We start from the raw sequence: 23876 nt of genomic DNA, 5'->3' as shown, positions 1-23876 counted from the left end.
TGTAATTTCTCAAGTGTACAACCGAAGGGTCCTTCAGCATAAGCAGGGGTGGGAACCCTGCGCCAATTGCGGCGCACTGCGCCAAAACTAATATCTTGCACCATCCTGCTCCAATAGCATATTTTCACATTTTTCTGTATCAAATTACGAATTTTGCTTCAGTATGCCCGGAATTTCGGAAAGGACGCCAAAAAGTTTTTGTTCCTGCTAGCCACAAAACGTTTCTTTACGAGAAGAGCGTGTTTTATTCCACTATACTTAAACTATCGGCTCCTGATCGGGCTTTCCATTGCGAAACCCAGATATTGTCCGTGATCGTGGAACTGAAGATGGTTTGCAATGCCTTTCAGCTTTAAAGTGCAAAATCGAGTGTTTCTGATTAAAAAAAAAGTCTTCACTGGAAGCAGCAGAAATTACTGTAGTCGATTGTCATTGTGTGTGTTAAATCCCGATGTTCCGTGAAAAAAATTTTCATTCCGGGAGTAAAAAGTGAATGTTTGCCGAATTACGAATGTTAGTTTAGAAACTTTGCCGAATAACGAGCGTTAAATCACCAATGTTGTCGAATAACGAGCGTTAAATCGCCAATGTTGCCGAATAACGAGCGTTAAATCGTCAATCTCGCCAAATAGCGAGTATCAGATCGCCAATCTCGCCAGATAATGAGTGCTGAATCGCCAAACATCGAGTTGATTCTTCCGAAATTCTCTCCATTTTGCAACAATTTCTTTCCAAGTATAAAAAAATTAAAAACTTATAAAAATTTTTTTAGCTCATTTGAAGTGCTGCTGTTCAAGGCAGCAAATAGTGCCCTCAGTAAACAAAAATCATCCTAAATAGATGGCTGCAAAACATTTTATGACAGCCGCTCTTTCAAACAAGGTGTCAAAAGTGTAAAATACCAAAAACAAAAATCAAGCTGACGAAAAGATGTTTGATAACAAAAGACAGTGCAGTTTTATTTTGAAAAGGGTTGAGGGTTAACGAAAATATTCTTGTTAGTTTCACTGCTCCAATTTATAAATATCTGCTCCGAATCCCATATTTTGCTGCTCCAAAATTGCTCCAAATCCTGAATTAGCTGCTCCAAAATTGCTCCAAATCCTGAATTTTGCTGCTCCAAAGCTGCTCCGGAATGGACTTAGTCACTTCCCACCCCTGCATAAGCTAATTGAAAAACATATATCAGCGATGCTGCTGTGCTCAAATTTACCTGGGTTCTAGGGCCCAGGTTATTCGAAAAATATGGGTTCTTTTTGAGTGAAAGTGGGTCCCTCTCGAAAAAAATTATTCAAAAAGTATGTCCCTCTCCTTCCATAATTCACTGGTTTCTATGAATTTTTTCCAGCATCCCCCAGGTCTTTGATCTGCTCCTATCTCTTTGTTGAGACAGAGCGGTGGGCCGTGTTCTGGGTAGGAAAATGAGGTAGCCTATCTTTGTGAATCAAATGCAGTGACACTCCTCTAAGATAGCCACTCAGTATTCCGCAAAAAAGTAACTACCTGTGGAAGTGACCACCGAATAGGGGTTCCATGACAGGAAAACCTAATTTCAGGAAGCATGTCAAAATAACTGTTTTCAATGTCACAAAAAATCTTATGCTTAATTAACTTACAATGCTCACAAGACACATACATATATAGTGAAACCTTGCTACAACAATACTCAATATACAGATCAATCTCTCTACATTGGTATTTTTCAAATATTATTTGGAACAGCCTATAGTCTGTAATGTTAAACTTTTCTCGCATTCACTATTATAAACCCCTCTATAACAATAACTTTAGGAGTACTTTGAAACCGCTACACCTTTTATTATTTTTATTTATCTTCAGTTCAAAATATCTTTCAGTATAATTTTTTAACTCTTCACATGTTTTGATTCTTTCAAGGACGTCTAATAATATCGGTGTTGGCATCATCTAATCACAGAAAGTGTTCAGTATTGCTACTTTTTTTGCAATACTGCAAAGTGTATTGCAATAAACCCTTTTACAGGAGCAATACACATCTAACTGAATTTCTTTCATCAGCTATTCAATTAAAATACTTTGTAGTGAATAAATACTCAAAAGCACATTTTTTTGGTGATACTGAAAATGTCAATTCAGAAAAGTTGCAAACAGCAGCATAGATTTAAAAGTAGCTTACAAGCAAAACCATTCATTTTGAAATTTTGTAGAGGACTTCATGAAGTGATGGGAATTTGTTTCGGGGGGGGGGGGACTAGTTGCGCATATCGCCACCAGAGGGCGTTTTATTAATAAATGACACATTTAGGTATTTTGCAATTTTAACAATTGTTAAACACTCTTACTATATTTACTGCAGCAAAACATGTTCCACATGATGGCCATCATTTTAAGATACCATGTGAAATCATGAGATCGCATATTCCACAACTGATCAAAGTGTGTGCGAGGGGACATGTTCAAGTGGCATGAAATGCTGCCTTTAAGGTCAGGTAAAGTTCTTGGATTGTCACGACTTACAAATACAACGCCACAACAGGCAAAATGCCCAATGAGGTGGCTGAGAAAAAGATGCTTATAACAAATATGGATGTCATATATTTCAAAAATACAGCAACCCAACTAAAAACACAATCACAAAAATTATAAACAATATAAACACATGATAAAATACTATAAAATGTCCATAATGTATTTATGGTTGTCTTATTCGAAGTATGGATAGCTTCTCGATTTACCCTAACATGTTTATCGGATTTCTTTTTAAATGTGTCAATTGTGTTACAATTAACTACCTCCACAGGAGCAAGCTATTCCATTTATTAACCCTGTTAGAGAAAAATTCCCTGCGACACCATAACCTCGCATTGTCCCTTACCAATTGATACTGGTGTTCCGGATGAACTAAGCCTCGAAAAAGCGGAAGAATTACTTCAGCAGAACGCGAAGATTCAACCAAGCATTCTATTCGCTTTTTTGACCACAGATAAACAATGTTCAGAACCGTGGGTTGTTCTAACCAGAATGAGCAACCATGCACTTATCAACGCTAAACATCATGCTCCATTCATTTGCCCATGCTGCAATCCTGTTTTAGTTGGTCTGGAGCAACTCCCTATCGCTTTGATAGGGAGTTGTATAATACAACTCCCCCCATTAGCTTCCCGTCATCTGCAAATTTGCTAACAATCCCATTGATACCCTGATAGAGTTAATCGATGAAAAGTGAAAAAAGTATGGGGCCAAGGACACTTCCTTGAGGAACTCCATTTGTGACGCCTGTCCAACCAGAGAATTCCCTGTTCACTATAACTCGTGGCGACCTATCTCTCAACCACGATTCTAACCAATTCAGCAAGTTGCCCCCTATCTCATACAACAATACAATACAAATACAACGCCACAACAGGCAAATTGCCAAACGAGGTGGCTGACTTAAGAACATCATGGATCCCGAGCCATTTTTTGGAGGCCTTACCTACTACTGCTACACCACACATGCACCCAGCCCCCAACGAATCGGTACATGCGGGAATGTGCGTGTACTTGTAGTGAAACATGACGTGAAGTATTTTGTTTCTCTGTAATGCTTGTTATGTGTAGTGCTGCCATCTGCCACCAGTTTTTCTAACTATGAGTGAAGTGTTATGATTGAATGATTTATCGTTGTAGGACTGTTGCTCTCTGTGGCGAGACTTTTTAACGGGGAGATTGGCTCGCATTTGCGCCTTGAAGTTGGGAACCACAGAAAGCCAACTTCAGCCGACCACCACTATGGGGTTCGAACCCGGATCCTCGCATCGCAAGTCCGTCACTATAACCACTCGACCACCACAGCGGCATGTAAACGCTTCAAGAGTTTACCATGTTGGACCCGAACAAATGCCTTCTAGAAATCAAGGTAAACAACATCTACATTTTTGCTCTTACCCAAAGCCTTAGTCATGTGATCATAGAAGCAAAGGAGGTTAGTTACACATGACTTCCCCTTCCTGAACCCATGCTGATTATCCGATAATACATTATTCTCATCTATCCACTTCACAAACTGCCTTTTGATGATAATTTCCAAAATTTTTGAGAGAGAGCTCGTCAAACTCACTGGACGATAATTGGACACCGCTTCTCTACTACCCTTCTTAAATATCGGAGCAACATTAGCAAGTTTCCAATCCCTTGGGACGATACCTTCAGCAACACTACTCCTGTATATCTGTGCAACTCGCCCTAACAATTCATTAGCACATTCCCTGAGGACCCTGGGATAGATATCATCTGGTCCTGGTGCCTTGCTTGCACATACATTTTTTTAGGAGATTCAGGACCTCCACGTCTTCCACTTGAATATTGTTGAGGATTTTATTACCCCATGAAACACCAGTATATCGAATATCATTATCTCCATTAAAAACCGACGCGAAAAAATCATTGTACAAAAAATCACTACAACTGCCTACATTCCTTCCCTAACCTAGAGCCTCCTATCGAGAGGGGGGCCAACTGTACCCTTACATCCATTATTGACGTATCGAAAAAATGATTTTTTGTCAGAGCCAATGTTATCTGCCAACCTAGATTCAACTTCTCCTTTTTACTATCCCTTACCGCTTTCTTCAACGCTCTTCTATTATCAATAAACAATGATAGGTCACCTCAACCACTTTTATACTCTCTGAATGCTCTTTTCTTTTCAAGATAAATCTTACGCACGCTATCTGTGAACCATAGAGGGTGCAATGTAGAGACACTCTTTTTTCGAACAAAGGGTATGACATAGTGCAAAACAGAGGACTGTTTCGTACTAAATTCTTCTCATTGACTTACCACCCCTACTGATTCCAACCGTTTGAAAACTTTGCTAACCTTCCTCTCAAAACATCAAAGTTAGTTCTCTGAAAACAAGGAAGCAGTCTTTTATTATCAACCTTAGCCAAGGAAAAGTTAGTGAAATTGAACGATACGATGATCACTGGAAGAAAACTCTTCCCCCACTGGAACATGTTCAACAAGATCCTCAGAAATAGTAAGAACTAAATCCGAAATAGCAGTACCCCTAGTGGCTTCTGATACACGCTGATACAAAAAATTTTCGAGCACCAATTTAAGAAAGTCTCTTTCATACTGATCTCCAGATGAAAGGTTCTCCCAATCAATACCTGGGTAATTGAAATCCCCAAGTATGATAACCCACTTACACATGTAGGAAATTTTATCATGAAATTTGGCGATGTAGTAAGGTGGATCCTTATTCGGTGGATTGTAACAAACCCCAACAATAAGTTTATGATGTCTTTTGTTTTCAAGCTCAGCCCATATAGTTTCAATATCACTTCTCTTCACGTTACACTCTCTAGCCTTCAAACATGATTTCATGTAAATCAACACTCCACCCCCTTTCCTATCAGATCTGTTTCTCAAAAAAGTATAGTATCCTGAGATGTGTAAGAAAGATTCATCCCCATCGTTTGCCTAAGATTCAGTAATGGCTATAAGATCCAGGCCCTCCACAACCATCATAGTTTCTAAAAAATCTTTCTTATTACCCAAGCTCTTGGCATTAATTAGCACACATTTTAATTTACCCAGTGATTTAGTGTCAATCGAGAAGCCATCCAAGTCAGAGGTGGGTAATTTCCCGTCAGTACTGTTATGATTATCATTAACTAACCAGCATTCCTGACTACGTGGTCTGGGAGTAAAAAACCTAACCTAAGACTATCGTAAACCTCCCAGACCCCCTCTTATTTAGATGGATCCCATCCAAACAAAGCCACCTATCGGTAAATGCGGGAAGCTCCAAAAACGTGACCTAAAGTGAGAAGCAAATGTCCTTCAGGCTTATATTGAATTGGTGGATCCTATTCCTATACCCCCTACTACCCCTTGGCAGCACTGTAATCACTGCCACATCTGAACCCCCCCCCCCCCTAGTGGATAGTAGTAAATCCTGGTACTTTGACAGAAACTCACTAATATTTGATCCTACCTGATTCGTTCCCACCCACAGAATCACCCGCAAGGGCAACTTTCGGCAATGAAAAACATTTCAAACGTTGCCAGCGCTCGAGATCCCAAAAATCTGTACACACTCTGATCCCAAGTTCCCTAACCATAGAATCGCCGATGATTAAACCTTTATCACTTTCCCCCCTACCTCTTCTACGACCACCCATTCGCCCTCTAAACTGTCGTTGTTTGTGGAGATTGCTTCATCAACAGGTGGCTTGATGACAAGTGGCTCCATTATAACCAGGGCCGTCTTAAGAGCATCATTGGCCCCGGGCCAAATAATTTTTCTGAGGCCCTAAGAGGTAAATTTTTGAAAATCTCAACCAGATCCCATTTTTGTGAGGCCCCTTTTTCACTTGAGGCCCCAGGCCGTGCCCGGGTGGGCTAATGCCTTAAGACTGCACTGGTTATAACCGGGCGCTCTAAAACCCTAACTTTTTCTCATAACGCTTCGACCTCAAGTTCCAACCTTGCCTATCCAAGCACCCTTTACAATTGAAACTATTAGCTACTATACCCCTAGATCAGGGAAATCTTCCTTCGCACGCTCTACACAACACTAGTCAAGGTCAAAGCATACTAACACTATTGCTAAACTAGATAATAATAGTTAAAAATAGGAAAATGAGAAATGTTAACAAGAAATTAAAAAAGAAACATAAAATACATTACAATGCAAAATATATGTAGGAGATTATATGAAAAAAATTAAGTAAAATAAAATGCTCAACACTAAATCACGAAGAAGAAAATATATAATGAAAGAATACAACACACTTTTAAAAAAAAGTACTAAGCTACAAAGTATACTTATTAAAATTAGCTAACTATATCTGTTTGCTAACCTAAAACAATAGGACTCAGAATGAAAAAAAAAAAATTACAGGGAATGCCCGGGAAAACGTTCGCTAACACTAATGCCCAAAAACTCACGAAAATATATCCAAAAACGAGGAAAGAACACGAAAAATGGCACAAAAAATATATTATCGACAAAAAACAACGGTCACAAACCTGGCAAAAGTACACTGGAAATGAATGAGAGAGAAAAAATTAAAATCGACCGAAAATACCAACGAAAACTTAGAAAATTGAGAGCTATTAATAAAAAAAAAACCACTTATCTCGCAAATCCAAAGATGTGCTAGAAAAAAAAGAAAACACTGCAGAATGACCCGAATGAACGAAGAAAAACACAAAGAAATACACAAGTCACACTTACCTGATGTTTCAAATGCCCCAAAGAAAAAATTGCATGGATTAAGGTCTGCGAATTGTGAAGACTATGGGTTTGGGAAGTGCTGACTGATGACATGTTCTTCTGCAAAACGTGTTTTAAGAACATTCATAACACACGCTGCAATGTGTGGAGGAGCTCCGTCTTGCATAAAGATTGTGTGTGTCTGCAAGGCAGTGACGTGCTTGCAGAGCCGGAACAATTTTGTTCTGTAACGGCAATGTATATCGCTTCCTGGTGATCGAACATGTCATTGAACCTGTAGAACCTAACTCCTCGTAGAAGTAGGGACCGAGAATAAATGATGCAGTAAACCCACACCATACCGTCACGTTTGGTGAATGCAACGGAATATCTAAGATAGCGTGCAGATTTTCTGGTTTTCAAATTCTGAGTATTGACTGCACCATCCAAGTGAAAATGCACTTCAGTTTGTCCAGAGGATATTCCAAGGCCATTTAGAATCGACCTCAACGCGAGCTAGAAAATGTAGTGAGAACCTGAGTCGAGTGTTATAATCATGTGGAAGCAACCACTGCAGAAGTGAAAGTTTCACTGATAATATCAGAGGATATTCTGCATGATCTTATTGACAGTTTAAACGGGGCCCAACTATTTTAATAGTGCCCATATGGGTGTGCAGTTATACCATAATGCCACTCAAGGGGCTGAATAAACAGAAAATTTGATTCGAAAAGGTATTTATACTGATGTTAATACCTTATAAAAATTACTAATTATACTGATGTATAAATATCATAAGATTATACAAAAAGAATTACCAGCTCTGAATGCATTGGGAAGAAAAATCTCACAAAAACTTGTTTAACTCTTATTTGCAAAGAAGTGACTGCGGACAGATGGACTGCGCTACAACTGTTCAGGGGCGTAGCCCGAAATTTCGTTCGGGGGGGGGGGACCACTTTCATTTTGGGGGGGGACCAAAGTGACAGAACAATGGATTTGGCCATCTTTTTCCCTTTTTTCGGTAATTGTCTCGCATTTCTAGGGGGGACCAGACCCCCAAGTCCCCCCCCCCTCGCTATGCCCTTGCAACTGTTACAACAATTGCATGCTGGAATAACTTCACGGGCTGGGGCCTGCGCCTTTTATTCACTGTGATGTGGTTCTGCATACGGTTCTTCTACCCCAGGTTAAATTTGCATTCATGGTGTTCTTTTTATCTTGATAAATTTAAACAGGAATGCTGTTTCAACGTTTCCGGAGCAGGCGCTTTGAAACACATGTTTGCGTTTCATGTTAGACCATGCATTCTTTGATGACAAATGTTCGTATTGTTGTGTACTATCACCTCTTAAAGTTTTCCCATCTTTCCTGAATCACCCTGTATTTGCCCTTGTTTACCAGGTGGGTCATTCCATTTCAAATCACCCGGCAAAATGCCAAAATGACACCCATAGTCTCAGATTTCAATGATTTTTTTTTATTTGTTGCTTTTACCATCCTTATTAAGCATGTGAAATATTATTTGCATATCTCTAAAACTTTTTGAGAAAAGAAATGTTGAAATTTATCAAAAAGTGATGCAGGTGACTTTCCCGAGTCTCAATTTTTGATATATTCAAGTGAAATTTTCACTAAAGTGTTCACAAAAACATACAGAATGTGAATAAAAATAATTCATGCACTTACATTTGAAATTTACATGAAAAAAAATTGTTTTTGTGGAGTTTTTCGTGAGAAAAAATACAATTTTTCCAACATTTTTACACCAGAGAGGCACAGCAGTTACCAAAACAACTTTTATTTTAAATTTCTTCTAAATATATCAAGTAAAAGACTGGGAAAAAAAGGGTTTTCTTGCCGTTAATATATTCTGGCTCTCGAAACAAAATTCATTGAAATAAGACTTGATCGCTCCGATTTCAAATCATTCAATTAGATGCGGAAGTGCAACCCGTCATCCCTGATTCCAATTATTTTTTGTTTATTGCTTCTACCATTCTTGTTTGACCATGCAAAATTTCATGTACATAATCTCAAACTTTTTGAGGAAAAAAGTCTAACTTCACGAATGATGTCTCTAAGGCTAACCTCATTCAAGCAATATTATTTATGAAAATATGTAACTTTGCAGATTTTCGATACATTCAAATAAAAATGCTCACAAAAAATGCAAATTATGACTAAGAAAGAAAATTTAAGCCTTTTGAATTAAAAATAAAAAATTAGATTGCAAAAAAATCATTGAAATTCATTTTTGATTTTTTTATAATAAAAACACAACTCACCTTTGATTTTTCATTTATAAAAGCTCTCCTGCTTTTCGCACAGCATATTCAGTGAAATTGAACTCTTCACGGATTTTTTTTCCTTGTTCCATGAAGCAGGGGCCAGAGTTGCAAAATTTGCAGTTTTTCCCTTGTTGAGATGGTTAAATTAAGTCTTATTTCGAAAATTAACTCTATCAAAATAATCATATCATTCGCTTTCTGTTTAATATCTTCATTAAGTGTGCTTTGAGATTCTTTTTCTGGTGATTCTTCTTCAAAAACTTTACAAACCTTTGATTTTAAAGGGTTACAGGCAGATTCAACTTTTCTTTTGGCATAGTTTGACCTGCACTGTGGAGCTACCCTATGAAGTTTAAGTGATGACTCTTTTCTATGTTCTGTAGAGATGAATTTATTTCTTCAAGTGTTTCTTGTTTAGAAATTGACATTTTCAAGTTACTTATCTCTTCATAAATATCACTGTTCATCTCTTCACAGTATTCAGTTTCTTCACCTAATTTATCGATGTGTTTATTCACTTTGTCCCTACAAGCATGGCATATTTTTTGCCCTGGAATTGATTTTGTACAACCATCTATTTCATTTATACGTGAAAAATACAAGTTTGCTATCCTCAGAGATGCCACTGGACTCTGGGTCCTGGGACCCAGGTTATTTGAAAAATCTGGGTCCTTTTGACTGAAAGTGGGTCCCTCTCAAAAAAAATTTATCTTGAAAAAAAATTATGCCCCCCCCCCCCCATAATTCACTGGTATCTCTATGAATTTTCTTCCAGTATGCCCCAGGTTTTTGATCACCTGCTTATATTTCTCTGTTGAGACTGAGCGGTGGATCATGTTCCAGGTAAGAGAAGAAGGTATCTGTGAATCAAGTACATTTCTAAAAACATGTTCTATCCAAAGATTCATTTACTTTCATTGTCTACTAGTAGGAAAAACTTGCAAAAAGAAGCTCATTAGCACTGAGAATTTAATGTATGGAATTCCACACATGTAATAAATCTAAAACAAATATACATTTGATCCCACTTATAACGTTTCTCCCATTTAGAATGTATGAACTTATTTTCGTGGTCCTAACAATAAATAATTCCCATTGAGATTTCCTGTTTGAAGTGTTTTCCTATTTATAACGTTTTTTATGACGGTTTTTGAAAAACGTTATAAGCAGGATCCACTTTAATTAAGTTGAAGGCACACATTTATATATTTACTATTAATGTATAAATTCCCTTCTGATTGATTTTACATTTCATTAAAAATATCTTAGCATTTTCAGTATCTTCTGATCAAATTTAAAGCAAATTAGATCCTCTCTCAGACACTCATCTTCTGATTCCCTATTCATACTTTGGTTTTCCTCGCAAAATGATTTTATTTTCCTTCCTTGATGGTTCACCATTCTGATCTGTCGTCATTTAACTGTTACATATTTTAACACCTGAATATGGAAGCTATATCAGATTTGTGTTTGAGAAAATTAACAGTGTGCTTATGTGTGTGTGCCCAGCATTTGGCATGTTTTGTGTTCAGTAGGTGGTGCCATCTATCTAGCCCCGCAACTAGATACTTTCAGAAATGGTGCAAGTACACATTTTGGCACACCCACGTAATGTAGAAGAAGCAGTTATAAAGGGTGAATTTGGTAACCCCCCTAGGGGCGGGTCTAGTGTCCAGAGCGCAGGACACTAGGCCCTCCTGCCTCTCCCAGTTGCGGCCCTGCATCTATTCTCCACACTGGTAATGCATGCATTCGAAGTTCAATGTATGCATATTTGTATTGTACGTCTGTGTGATCGCCATGGCAACCAGAAGTTTTTCCCAAAGGAATAGCCAACTAAAAATTTCAAATCTTCAGAAAATCACATTTTTACGCAATTACCATTGCGCAATCGCAAGTTCCAAACACAGATTTTCACCAAAAGCAAAATTTGGGGGAGGTTATAAGAGGCCTCTTCCTTCCCTCCCCCCGAGATCAAAAATTAAAAATATTTTTGTAGAGAATTAAAATATTGGAATAAAATAATTTATTTTATACTATCTGTGTAGAATTTGATTCTGGTGCCCCTCCAAAAGCCGCTTCTGCATACACACCTCTGATTTTCGCAATGCGAAACGGTGACTACTGCTAGATGACAAAACTGGATATTCAAGGTCGAGTTTTTACAGATTCGGTTTTTCTCCACGATATCGGGAAGGTTTTACAATTTGAACGGGTGTTCCAATCCTTTAAGCGATTTTTTAAAAAACTGCGCATTTGCAATATTGTAGGAACAAGACTAATTTACGCTGTAGAGACGCTGTCTTTAAATGCCGGCCAATAGCAGCGAAAGTACCGTAATTTCCTGTACATAACCAGAAGGGAGAAAATCTGCAGGGTAATGAAAATCCGAAATTTAAAACTTCTGTACATGGCCCCTCATTCAGGAAAGCAACTAGATATCCCTCATCTTAAGCCGGATTTTTCTAGGAATACGTTTTTTTGCACAGCATGAACTGAATTAGACAATTTCGTGCCGGCAGAAACACGTTACATAATTACGCTACGCGTTTGTGTTTTCCTAGCGTTCATCAGATCAGGGCAGCTATATTGTAGTACATGGCCGTGGCATCAGCTACTCTGTTGTCTGCATGCTCCGGTTTGAAGGGAAGCCAAAGAAAACATGAGAGAGAGTGAAGAGAACATCGGCAAAACGCACGTTGTATTTGACTCCTCCAGAAGCAGTGGGCCAATCACGCCCGACGTAAAGTGCTGTTGTGAGGCGTATTGCGCTCTGTAGGAAAACAGTCATGCGGCTTTTCTTATCTGTGAGTGAACGGCGTGCCATGCTAGCCGAATTACATTGCACGTAGCACAGGAAACCTGCTCCTAGGAAAGAACACGTCTCGGAGGATGCGTGAAAATGTTTTATTGCGTCCTTTTCTAAAATTCCGGGTATTTGACGCATCAGAGATGCCATTGGCGTGTCAATGGCATCTCTGATCCTTAAACCTTTTGTTATTTTTTTCTTATGACATTTAAAAGAATTAAAGCATGCTTACGGGTATGTTTCATACTTTTGAGAAAAAAGCTCTACAATGTTTGTACACACACACAGTAGATAAATGTTCAGAACTTGCTCTACTCCTCAAGATGAAAAGATTAATGTTCGATGGGTCTAATGATGTAATGGGTAACAGATTTTTCACTTTTGCATAACACACTTCATGGCAGTCAGATCCAGTTTCTTTCCCAACACTATAAATTTCAAGTGTCTTTTTGACATTTTACTTCAAATTCCAAAATGATATAAAATATTTAGCTGAATTCGTGTTATCATAAGAAAAATTTGCTAACCCTGAAGTAGGCTACTCTGGAGCATATTCTGTCTTCAGCAAGATCATAATTGAGACTTGCATCATTTGTATTTTGATGTATACAACATACTTTTGTTTTAGTTTTCTCAATGAAGTAGCAGCAGTGACATTATCATTACCTGCTGGGATGATAGTCTTATAATCAAATAAGACACCAGCTGCCCTCTGAAGGACAAAGACTAGTGCCCCATAGTTTATATCTTCACAGAAGCTATTTTTTACAATCATCATCACAACAAGAAACATCACATCTAATATATCACCACCAGGCATTATATACATTAGGTTTTAATTCTACTCTCTTCCATTTGCCTCAGCTACAACAATCAGGTTGTATCTGATAATTATTTCATTCTTTGTGATTTAATGCCTCATATTCTGGCTTTGTATCAGCAATTTTGAATTATTTCTTGGGGGAAAAAATAGGGCCTGTATTAAATATTATAATGTAGAATTTTTTGTCACACAAGTATAACCATTTCATATTTATCATATTAAATATATGCTTATTAAAATACATGCTGAAGAAACTAAGTAATTAAAAAAAAATACTTTTGGCAAAATACCTTTATAATTAAACATGTTAAAAAATAACTTCAAAATACATCTATGTATATAATTAATAATATCTGGATTTATCAAATACAAAATCATTCTTTATGCAAAAATATATCAGATTGTAAAAGTTTGACCCTGATTAATGGTCACCCCTCTTTTACGGAAAATTTTTTTTGTCTCACTGGTGTCTCCAAAAGAAAGGTTTTATTGCATTTTACATTGAGTGGCCACATTATTCTGACTACTTGACAGTTTTAAGCAAATGAACTATGGTGCCATACTGTCCCCGCTAGAGGGCTAGGCTGTCATAAAAAGGAAAGCGCAGTTCCATAGTACAGAGCCACTACTAGAAGGGAGTAGGTGGGTCTGCTGTCCCGGGCCAGAGGAGGATCAAATTTCCCCTTTTACCTATCATTCAACATTACAAGGGGGCACCAAAATGTGTACTTGCACTGTGCTGACCAAGTACCTATCTAGTGCCGGCCTTCGTAGTATAGGCCAGTCACTCTAAACATTTGGAAGTCTACGGCAGGCCCGTCATTTAGGGGGGGGGGGCAGGAGGAGAGGCCCCCCCCCGGATTTTGAAAATACACCACAAATGGTGTGTATATATATATATATATATATATAAATGCATACCTTTAGTACATGCTCTTTGCCCCCTCCCCCGATCCCGCCCTTTCACAGGGGCAATGGCTAAAATCGGCTAAATCCGATAGAGCCTGGTCCGCTTGTTCTTTTTGAAAGAAAGTACCACGACGAGATTGGCACAAAGAAAGTGTTCATGTTGAAACTTGAAGCCTTGTCCACGATAGACAGCCTACCACAATTTTTTTCCACAGAAATAGAAACCAGTGATTTTGAATTATAACCATTAAATTATTTAAAAACTGTTGTGGCTGGAGAAAGAAAGAGGGATTTTTTTTTCAAAAACTTTCAGTAAAACGATTTTCGTATTTATACAACGTTTTGACCTGTATGAGCGTATAAACTTCATTTATACGACGTGTCGTATAAGCGAAGTTTCGTTATATTGAACCGGAGCCCCCAAAATTTTGAATAACTTTACGCCTATACATGTACATCAATACAATACAGCATACAAAGTAGTAAAAAAACTTTTTCAAGGTCATGCGATCATGATAGACAGTAAAAAGAAAAAATAAGAAGGGGGGGGGAAGTTAGGTTTTTCTCTTTTTCTTGGAACTATGAAAGAACACGTTTTGCGGGATGCGGGAACCAAATTTTTATACATCCTTTTCCGAAATTTCGGGTATTTGACACACTATAGCGCCTCATTGGTATCTCTGATGTATTGACAATATTATTTCATAATAAATTGGTTTATGTGTTTCCGATTTGCAAGGTGTTGCTCATTAACTATTTAAAGGCCGAACTATAAAAAAAGTCACCTATTGTTTCGGAATTTAAAATTTGGTGTTGTTTTTTACATACCTATACATAGATCACCTTTGCAATTTAATTACATATAATAGCAATTTACAATATCGGAAAATATTGTCAATCCTCATTTTTTTTCCCTTCAATGCAACACTGAAAAAAAAAAAAAAATTTTAGCATTTTTTTGCTGTAATAGATTTCTCAGCTTATAAAGAATAAATTTAAAAGATAAGAAAATTCTTTTGAGTCCTGCAGAACTTGAAGAAGTGCTTTAAAAGCATTTTGACGTATCTACAACATTAACCAATTATGCGCTACCAGGGTTAGGAAGTTTCTTCCAAGTTGGAAAAAATAGGTTTCTTCCAAACTGAGTGCAAAAAAAAAGAAAGAAACTGATTTATGAAAAATTACTTCATTTTGTAGTCATGCAATCATAATTTACTGTAATTACTAGAGGATTTTATCAAGAATAATGTTAATATATAGTATCCATTTTGAAAGGTTTTATTAGTTGTATATTTGAATAAAAAGTCTTATGTTCAAACTTTAAATTACTTGTATTGATAAGAAATATAAGTGTTAAAATTCTTCCTTTTATTAGAGTTCAGTGCAACATGGTGTAATAAAACCTTTTTTGTTATTGGACCCATTAGGCTGTTTCAAAGTTGAATGGATGAATCCTAAAATTTATATGCAATTTTTTAACTTTTGAATTATCAAATCAATTTGGAAACATTTGAACACAATGAGATTTTCTTGTGAATTTAGAATATTTAACATTCTTTTTCAACACATTACTAAATTAAAAGTACTTTGTGCAGTATCGCCAAGTTTTTGCACATACAGTTTTAAAAAAAACACAAGTTACTAAATTTTGGCAGTTTCTTGTTACCTGCTGTGTTTAGAATTTAATCTTTCATCTATTATGGAGAATACATGATCGATAAGGCTTGCAAACAAATGCTAGAGAAGATAATGGCCTATTCATATCTTAATTTTATGACTTAGAAATAAGGAATCAAGTCGGCATTTTGTAAAAAGCCCCCATCTATTTGTGACAAGAATCAGCACTATTTACACAATCTTTGTCATTGATACATTAAGTGCTATAGCAATGGGTTGGTTGCTTCATTAAATCTTTAAAAAAATTATTAGTTGCGAAAAACTTTTTTGTAAATTTTTTATCCAATAGAAGTGAGGATTCTTAAATTGAAAGATCTTACATGTATTATATTTGACACCCAGAGCAATCTTGACGTGAGTGCCACCCAGGATGGCACAACGAGCTCATTTGCATAAGGGCTTCCCAGGGCCGTCATTTCAACTTTTTTCGGGGGGGGGGGCAAAGAGCATGTACTAAAGGTACGTGTGTATGTAATATATATATAACCATTTGTAGTGTATTTTCAAATACATATTTCCCTCGCCCCCCCCTTCCTAAATGACGGGCCTGAGGCTTCCACGATAATATCTGGTACAATGATTTATGACAATAATTGTTCTTTATTCCGCTCTAGAATTTCACCAAAGTTTATTACAAGCAAATTCCGAATGTTTAAAAAAACATTGTTTAGTTTATTTTGAAGAATATTTGAAGAAACTACTTTTGGCAGTTTTTTTTTAAATTCGGCAAAAATGATCAGATTGGGCATTAAAGCATATGCCTAGTTTCTGTTATCTCCTTGATTGTTTCTCAAGCTGAATCGCAATGTTGCTGCACAATAGATTAGTTTTGTGTTGGAACTTTTTAGATATTTAACAAAATACGAGACAGGGGTATCCCATCTGTCTTTCTTTTGAACCGAGCACAACTATGGTATGCATATTGGGCAGTTCATTACCATTTTACCGCCTTTGAGAGGTAAATGAGTTGTGCTGAAAAAAGTTAAAATTTTTTCAATAGTATAAAGAACATTCTTCATAAAATAATAAAACTTCTTTTATTTGCTATTATAATAATTGTTTAAAACAAGATCCTTGGAACTAGTGAGAACTAAATCCAAAATAGCAGTACTTAGTGGCTTCTGATACAAAAAATTATCGAGCACCAACTTAGTCTCTTTCATATTGATCTCTAGCTAAAAGGTTCTCCCGATTGATAACCGCATAATTGAAATCCCGTAATATGACAACCCTCTTATGCTTACACATGTAGGAAATTTCATCATGAAATTTGGCGATGTAGTTTGGATCCCTATTCGGTGGACCATAACAAACCCTTACAATAAGTTTGACTACTTTTGTTTTTAAGCTTAACCCATATAGTTACAATATCACTTCTCTGCTCGATACTCTCTAGCCTTCAAACATGATTTTACATATATCAAAACTCCACCCCTTTTGATATCCAAGCTATTTCTTAAAGTATCTTATCCTGAAGTGTATAAGAAAGATTCATCCCCATTGTTTGCCCAAGGTTCTGTAATGACTATAAGATCCAGGCCCTCTACAGCTATCTTAGTTTCTAAAATATTTTATTACCCAAGCTTCTGGCCTTTATTAGCACACATTTTAATTTGTCTTGTGATTTAGTGTCAATTGAGAAGCCATCCAATTCAGAAGTGGGTAAATCCCATTCTATACAGTTATTATTATCAATAACTAACCCGCATTCTGGTATGCATGGTCTTTGAGTAAAAAACCTGACTTAAGCCTATTGTAAACCTCCCAGATCCACCTTCTCTTATTCAGATGAATCCTATCCCAATGAAGCCACGTATTGGTAGATGCAGGAAGCTCCAAGAACGTGACCCCAAGTGAGTAGGGTAATAATAATAATAGGACTACCAATAAGGTAGTAATTGTTTTTTAGGCTTAAATTGAATTGGTGGATCCCACTCCTATACCCCTACAACCCCTTGGTAGTATTGAAATCACTGCCACAACTGAACCCCCCTCCCTAGCAGATAATAGTAAGTCCTTAATAGATTAAAAATGGAATTTGAATTTTGTTATGTAAACCAACAAATTTTTTGTAAAAATTAACTGATTTAAATTATCGTTCTTTAATGTGTCTCACGTATGTGCAGCATACCCTAATCTCAGTTTTTTTGACATTAGGAAAAGTTGGTTCATATCAACATTAAGCACTATTTTCAGTGTTCATCCTTTCTATCACAGAATTCTGGCTTTTTTTTCAGTGAACTGAAGAAATTTTTCATTTACAGGGTGTGTATAAAATTTTTATTCCTTTTATAGATGTCAAAACCAGATGAAAACACTGATGAACAGAGAGAGAAGTCGTCAAGAAGTGCACTGATGCTTCCCTCGCCCTCATTGCTTCAGAGTTCTGAACTTCAAAGTTCATCAAGCCCACCTTGTGAAAAGATGACTGTGAAAAGACAGATTCAGATGTCTGGGTATGTTTTATTTTATATATATATATATATATATATATATATATATATATATATATATATATATGGATTCTAAATTACTGACATGGCTTACGTGTGTATATGTATAGTTAATTTTTTCCTGGCTATAGACCAGAGCACGAAAAATCTCAGATGCCAGGTTCCTATAGCGGCTGAAAAATTGGCTTTGACCTCTCATCTTTTTATTTGAGATAATGAATTGATGTCTTTTATTTTGAAAATATGTTCTATGTTTTTTGATAAAGGACCCTGGATTGACCAAGGGGTGTAATTTGGTGATCACCCAACAAGATGTGTCAACAAGCATATATGTATATAGCCAGAAACCAAGGGCGTAGCGAGGGGGGGGGGGACTTGGGAGTCTGGTCCCCCCCCCCCCCCGAAATGTGAGAAAATGACCGAAAAAAGGGAAAAAGATGGGCAAATCCATTGTTCTGTCAATTTGGTCCCCCCCCCCCCCGAACGAAATTTCTGGCTACGCCCCTGCCAGAAACACAAACAAGCTGTGAGTGCATCAGAAACTGCATCCAAAAATCCCTTGTATTTGTTTACAGAAAAAACTGATTGCTGTGCAGAAGACTAAGGAAAAAAATATGAATGTGAACAAAGTATTTGAAGATTTTGTACTTCATGATAAAAAAAAAATAGGCAGTCTGCAATAATTTTTTTTCTGTAGTTAAGTTCATTGGTGAGGACCTTGGTGACAAAGAAATTCAAATTTCCTTTATTTAAGATTTTTAAACACAAAACAATATCCGATACATATCTGTCGGCATAAATAATGAGAGAAAAAAAAAAGAAAAAAACACACATATATATAACACCAAGAAATAAGTGGCAACAAGAATGGAATTGATAAACAAAAAAATTTGGCATTCAGCAGCGTATGCAAGATAAAAGATGATTACATTACAATATCAAACAGATAATTTAAATCATCTTGAGTTAACAACCAAGATTTTAAATTGATAAAAAAAAGATGTACATGAAGATTGTTCTTTTATTAACTGAGGAAGTAAATTAAATATTTTAGGAGCTAAATAAAGGAAAAATTTTTGGAAACTAGTTTTATTTGGCCTGGTACCTGTATAGTATGACGTCTAAATTGCATTCCAGACTAATGTAATTTCAGATTGACATGGCCACTTCTTTTATAAAACATTTTTAAACTTTTATAAATGTACAGATATTGCAGAGGGAGTAGCTTTAATTGATTGAAAAGTGGAAATGTATGCGTGAGTCTATTTTTACTCGGAATGATACGTATGAAGGACTTCTGTGTGACAAAAAGTGAAGAAAGATTGCTGAAGTATGTCCCACCCCAACATGTAATGCCGTAACTCAATCTAGATTCTACTAACGCAAAATAAAGAAGTTTTAAAATAGATTGGGAACATTTATTCCTGATAAAATAAAATTTCCTAATGTTCCGATTTAATTCTACACTCGAATAATTAATATGTGTTTTCCAGGACGATTTTGAATCTAAAAAAATCCCTAAATACTTGAAGGTGTCTACTCTATTTACAACTGTGCACATACAATTCGAGATACAGCCATCTGTCACACTATGATATTTTAGGACACCAAAATCATCGAAAGTACCAGAACCAAATAACAGATATTTAGTTTTATCTGTATTTAATTTTAAATTATTATTTCTAAACCAGATATTTATTGAGTTAAGATCATTTTGCATGTTATTCCTCAAGTTGATTGAAGAGCTTTCAGAGTAACAAAGAGCTAAATCATCAGCAAAAGCAGTGATTTTTCCTTTCAAATTAAAGTTACACAGGTCATTTATATATATTAGGAATAAAATAGGTCCAAGTATTGATCCTTGAGGTACACCAGATGTAATTTGTCTTTTAGAACTCAAAACGGAATTTACTTTCACACTTTGAACTCTGTTAGTAAGATATGTTTTGAAAAATTTAAGTGGCAAACCCTGAATTCCTGCATATTCTAGTTTGGTTAGAAGAATACTGTGATTCACGGTATCAGAAGCTTTGCTGATATCTAAAAATAATGACGCAACTTTACAATTATTGTTATCTGCTATATACACATTTGAAAGAAAATTAACAAGAGCGTCCTCTGTACTTTTTGCCTTTCAAATCTGAATCCAAATTGGTTCTCACTAAAAAAATTAATGCTGTCAAGAAATTATTCTGAATTTAATTATTTTTTCTATGACCTTTGAGAAGACAGATAGTAAAGAAATCAGTCTGTAATTATTAACATTCTTTTTGTCCCCTTTCTTGTGTATTGGAGATACAATTGCAAGTTTCAGGCACTCTGGAAATTCGCCAGTGATAAAACTTAAATTAAAAATAAACGATAAGACATCACTTACATATGGTGCAATGCACTTCAATGTTATGGAATTAATTTTGTCAAATCTGACGATTTTTTGGAGTGTAAAGAATTTATTATACTCAATACTTCATGACTATCCGTAAGGTATACATAAAAAAGGATTTCTCAAAAAAATTTAAATTTGAACAATTTAATGAATTAGAATTATTAGGAAGATCATTGTTACAAAAATTAGAAAAAAAGTCATTAAAACATTCAGCAATATCAATTGGATTCGTTATTTCACCAGTTGTTTCAGTAAAAACTGTGTCAGTGCTGCTATATTTATCCTCACCAATTAATTTGTTAATTAAATTCCATTGAGATTTCGAATCACCGTTTGCTTGAATAAATGCTGCAGTATAATAGTCATTCTTATTTTGTTTTATCTCATTGTTTAAGATATTTCTAAATGTCTTGAAATTATATCGCAGCTCAATATCAAACGGTTTCTTTTTAATTTCTTTCAATAATCTATGTTTAATTTTAATTTTTTCATAAATTTTTTTCGTAATCCAGGGTTTTCTTATTCTTTTATTATACTTAACTCTAGTAGAAGCATCAACACAATTCCTAACTAAATCCAAGAAAGTATTCATTGCGGAGTTTGCAGATTCACAACTGTAAACAGTATCCCACGTAACCATTTTCACAAGATTAATCAATTGATTTTTATCAAGATAGGTAAAGCACCTTGTTTTACAATTTGAGTCATTGCTGTCATGATCTGTTTCTAAGTAAAATAAACCATTTTATGATCAGTTATGCACAAATCGAGAAGTACAGCGTTTTTTGAATTTAAATTTCTGGATCTACAAAAAATATGATCTATGCAAGTTGACGTTTCATCGGTTTCTCTAGTTGAATTAATTAACGATTCAAATCCAGATCTTGACATCAAATTCACATAAGAAAAAATATTTAAGTCTTCAGATCTTAAAATATCAATGTTTAAGTCACCGATCAAATACATATCTTTATCTCGTTTATAATCAAGCAAATAATTAATTTCGTTTATGAATGTGTCAATAGAATACATGTGATACCTATAAATGCTTAATAAAATAAATTTGTATTTCCCGTAAGTACAATCAACCAACAGCGAATCAACACATGTCATCTCATTTAAATGCAACTTATTAAAAATTATACTTTCAGAAAAAAATAGTGCTACACCACCAGAGCGATTTATGGTTCCACATTTAAATAAACTTCTGTACCCATGTATCTTGTAAAACGAAGTTTCGCATTCAGAGATCCAGATTTCACTGAGTATTATTATTGAGGGTTTTATATCAAGCTGATCTAAATATGCTACAAAGATGTCAAAATTTGCACGTAAACTATGTATATTTAAATGGGCCATGGTAAGATATACTGTCATAACAAAATATGTTGAAATCATCAACTGTAGAAAATGTCAAATTCTGATCCATTTAAAAAAAACAAGCAAAATCAATCACATACCCGAGTTACAAATTTTTCAATATATCTGAATTCACTACGCGAAATGATCGATCACCTGATTGCTTTCTCATTAGAATCTTACCATCTTTGACCCACACAAAAGATAGGATTCTATTTCTTGTATATTTTTCTATCTTGCTACATGCGACAAGAATGCCACCTATCTATCGAATGTGTCAGTAGACAAACTTACAGAGGCAATCTATATTTAGAGAGGAAAACTTTGACGGCTTTGCAAGTAGCCACATACTTTACATTGATAGCTGATGAGGCAACTGACAAAGCACAAAGAACACAATTGGGTTTAATAGTGTGTTACAAGATAGCTGGAAGTCTGCTCAGAGAAGAGTTCCTCAGTCATGTGAACCTAACTGCGACAAATGACCCTGGCGTCATATACTCTATCTGCTGTATGCTCCGGTTTAAAGGGAAGAGACACAACACGAAACTGAAGGGAAGATCGCTGAAACGCGCGACACACGACGCTTAACTCCTCCAGAAGCAGTCTGCCAATCACGCCCGACGTAAAGTGCTGTCGTGAGCCGTATTGCGCTCTGTAGGAAAACAGTCGTACTGCTGTTCATATTGATGAATAGACGGCGTGTCAGGCTGGGTGATTCACGTTGCGCGCAGCATAGAAAACCTGCTAGTAAAACCCGGCTTTTAAAAGTGACAGCCCGAGCCACGTCTGGTTTCACAGGGGGGAGGGGGAGGACGAGCCGATCAGCCGCTATAGCTGAACCCACTTTTTTTAACCTTCAGAAAATAACTTTCGGGTATCTTGATGTTAGGGGTCATTCAAGTATTACGTCAGCATGGATGGGGATTTGCTGACTTGATGACGTGGAGGGGGGGGGGGGTTAGATGATTCTTAACGTCATCAACCACCCTTTATAAAAAATATGAAATATTCTTAATGGCGTCTTACTCGGTGTGCGAAAAACGAGTAAAACTTTTCACTAGTTTGTGGGCACCTGAACTAACATTCTCCCTATTGAGTCTCCTACAGAGCCACTCTAGTGATCTTCAAATATTTAGCGGATCCAAATGCTCTGGAGCTGTGCCGCGTGTCATATAACTGATCCGTGATTATGCCGCAGATCACTTAAGTAATCTGGGAATGTGCCGCGGATAACTTGAGTGATGTAGAACCGCACTGGTGGCAGGACCAATGCTCTAAAACTTTGTCGCATGTCACTCAAGGGATCGCTTAATGTGCCACAGATCGCTTAAATGGTCTGGAATTGTGCCACGAATCACTTAAGCGATCTGTAAATGTGTCACTTGGTTCATTGTTACAAAAATAGATTTAGGGACAGGTCACATCATAACGCCAGGGCCACATTTGGTCCGCACAGGCCGAATGTTTACCGCGGGTCAAGGGTTACCAAAGGCTTAGAGAGGTAGGGTCGCAATGAATTTCTTGAGCAATATCGGGTTCTTAGCCTTCAAATAGCATTGAAATTAACAAAAATTGATTATAACAACATATAAAAATATTTTGTTTCGAAATTGTAAAAAAATATTTTTACAATTCTTTTAAAAAATATTTTGTGGATAAAAAAAATAAATTTTTGATCATCTGGGGGGAAGCCCCCAATTCAGATTCCACCAATAAGCGTTAGGAGGAAGGGAGCAGAGCGCTGACGGGGGAGGGTGAGAGTTTTGCTGACGTTTTCTGACAAGAGGGGCGAGTCAAAAATTGCTGAAAATTTGCTGATGTAATACTTGAACAGCCCTTTATTTTAAAGCATACATGTGCTCAACACGGCCTAAATGTGGCCTGCCTCAAGTGGCTCGTGGCGAATTCTTACTTCAATTGAGTGGCCCGCAGCACATTCCCAGATTGTTTGAGTGGGTGATTTCCGGGGGGAGGGGGCTT

At 36.4% G+C, this 23876-nt stretch overlaps 1 protein-coding gene across 1 annotated transcript in view; it reads left to right on the top strand.

The window, feature by feature from the left end:
* Positions 1-23876, top strand: part of LOC149074103 (uncharacterized) — a 239115-nt gene that overhangs the window by 3103 nt on the left and 212136 nt on the right. Inside the window, exon 4 of the mRNA XM_089247324.1 lies at positions 17991-18151. Within this exon, the coding sequence (XP_089103450.1) occupies positions 17991-18151 (161 nt within the window). The remainder of the gene's footprint in view (positions 1-17990; positions 18152-23876) is intronic.

Source organism: Pholcus phalangioides, unplaced genomic scaffold (genome assembly GCF_987345545.1).
Source record: "Pholcus phalangioides strain wild (caught in Gottingen) unplaced genomic scaffold, Ppha-v1.0 ptg000017l_1, whole genome shotgun sequence".
Classification (NCBI taxonomy): domain Eukaryota; kingdom Metazoa; phylum Arthropoda; class Arachnida; order Araneae; family Pholcidae; genus Pholcus; species Pholcus phalangioides.
The sequence above is the reverse complement of the archived record's forward strand: the minus strand, read 5'-3'. Positions and strand labels throughout refer to the sequence as shown.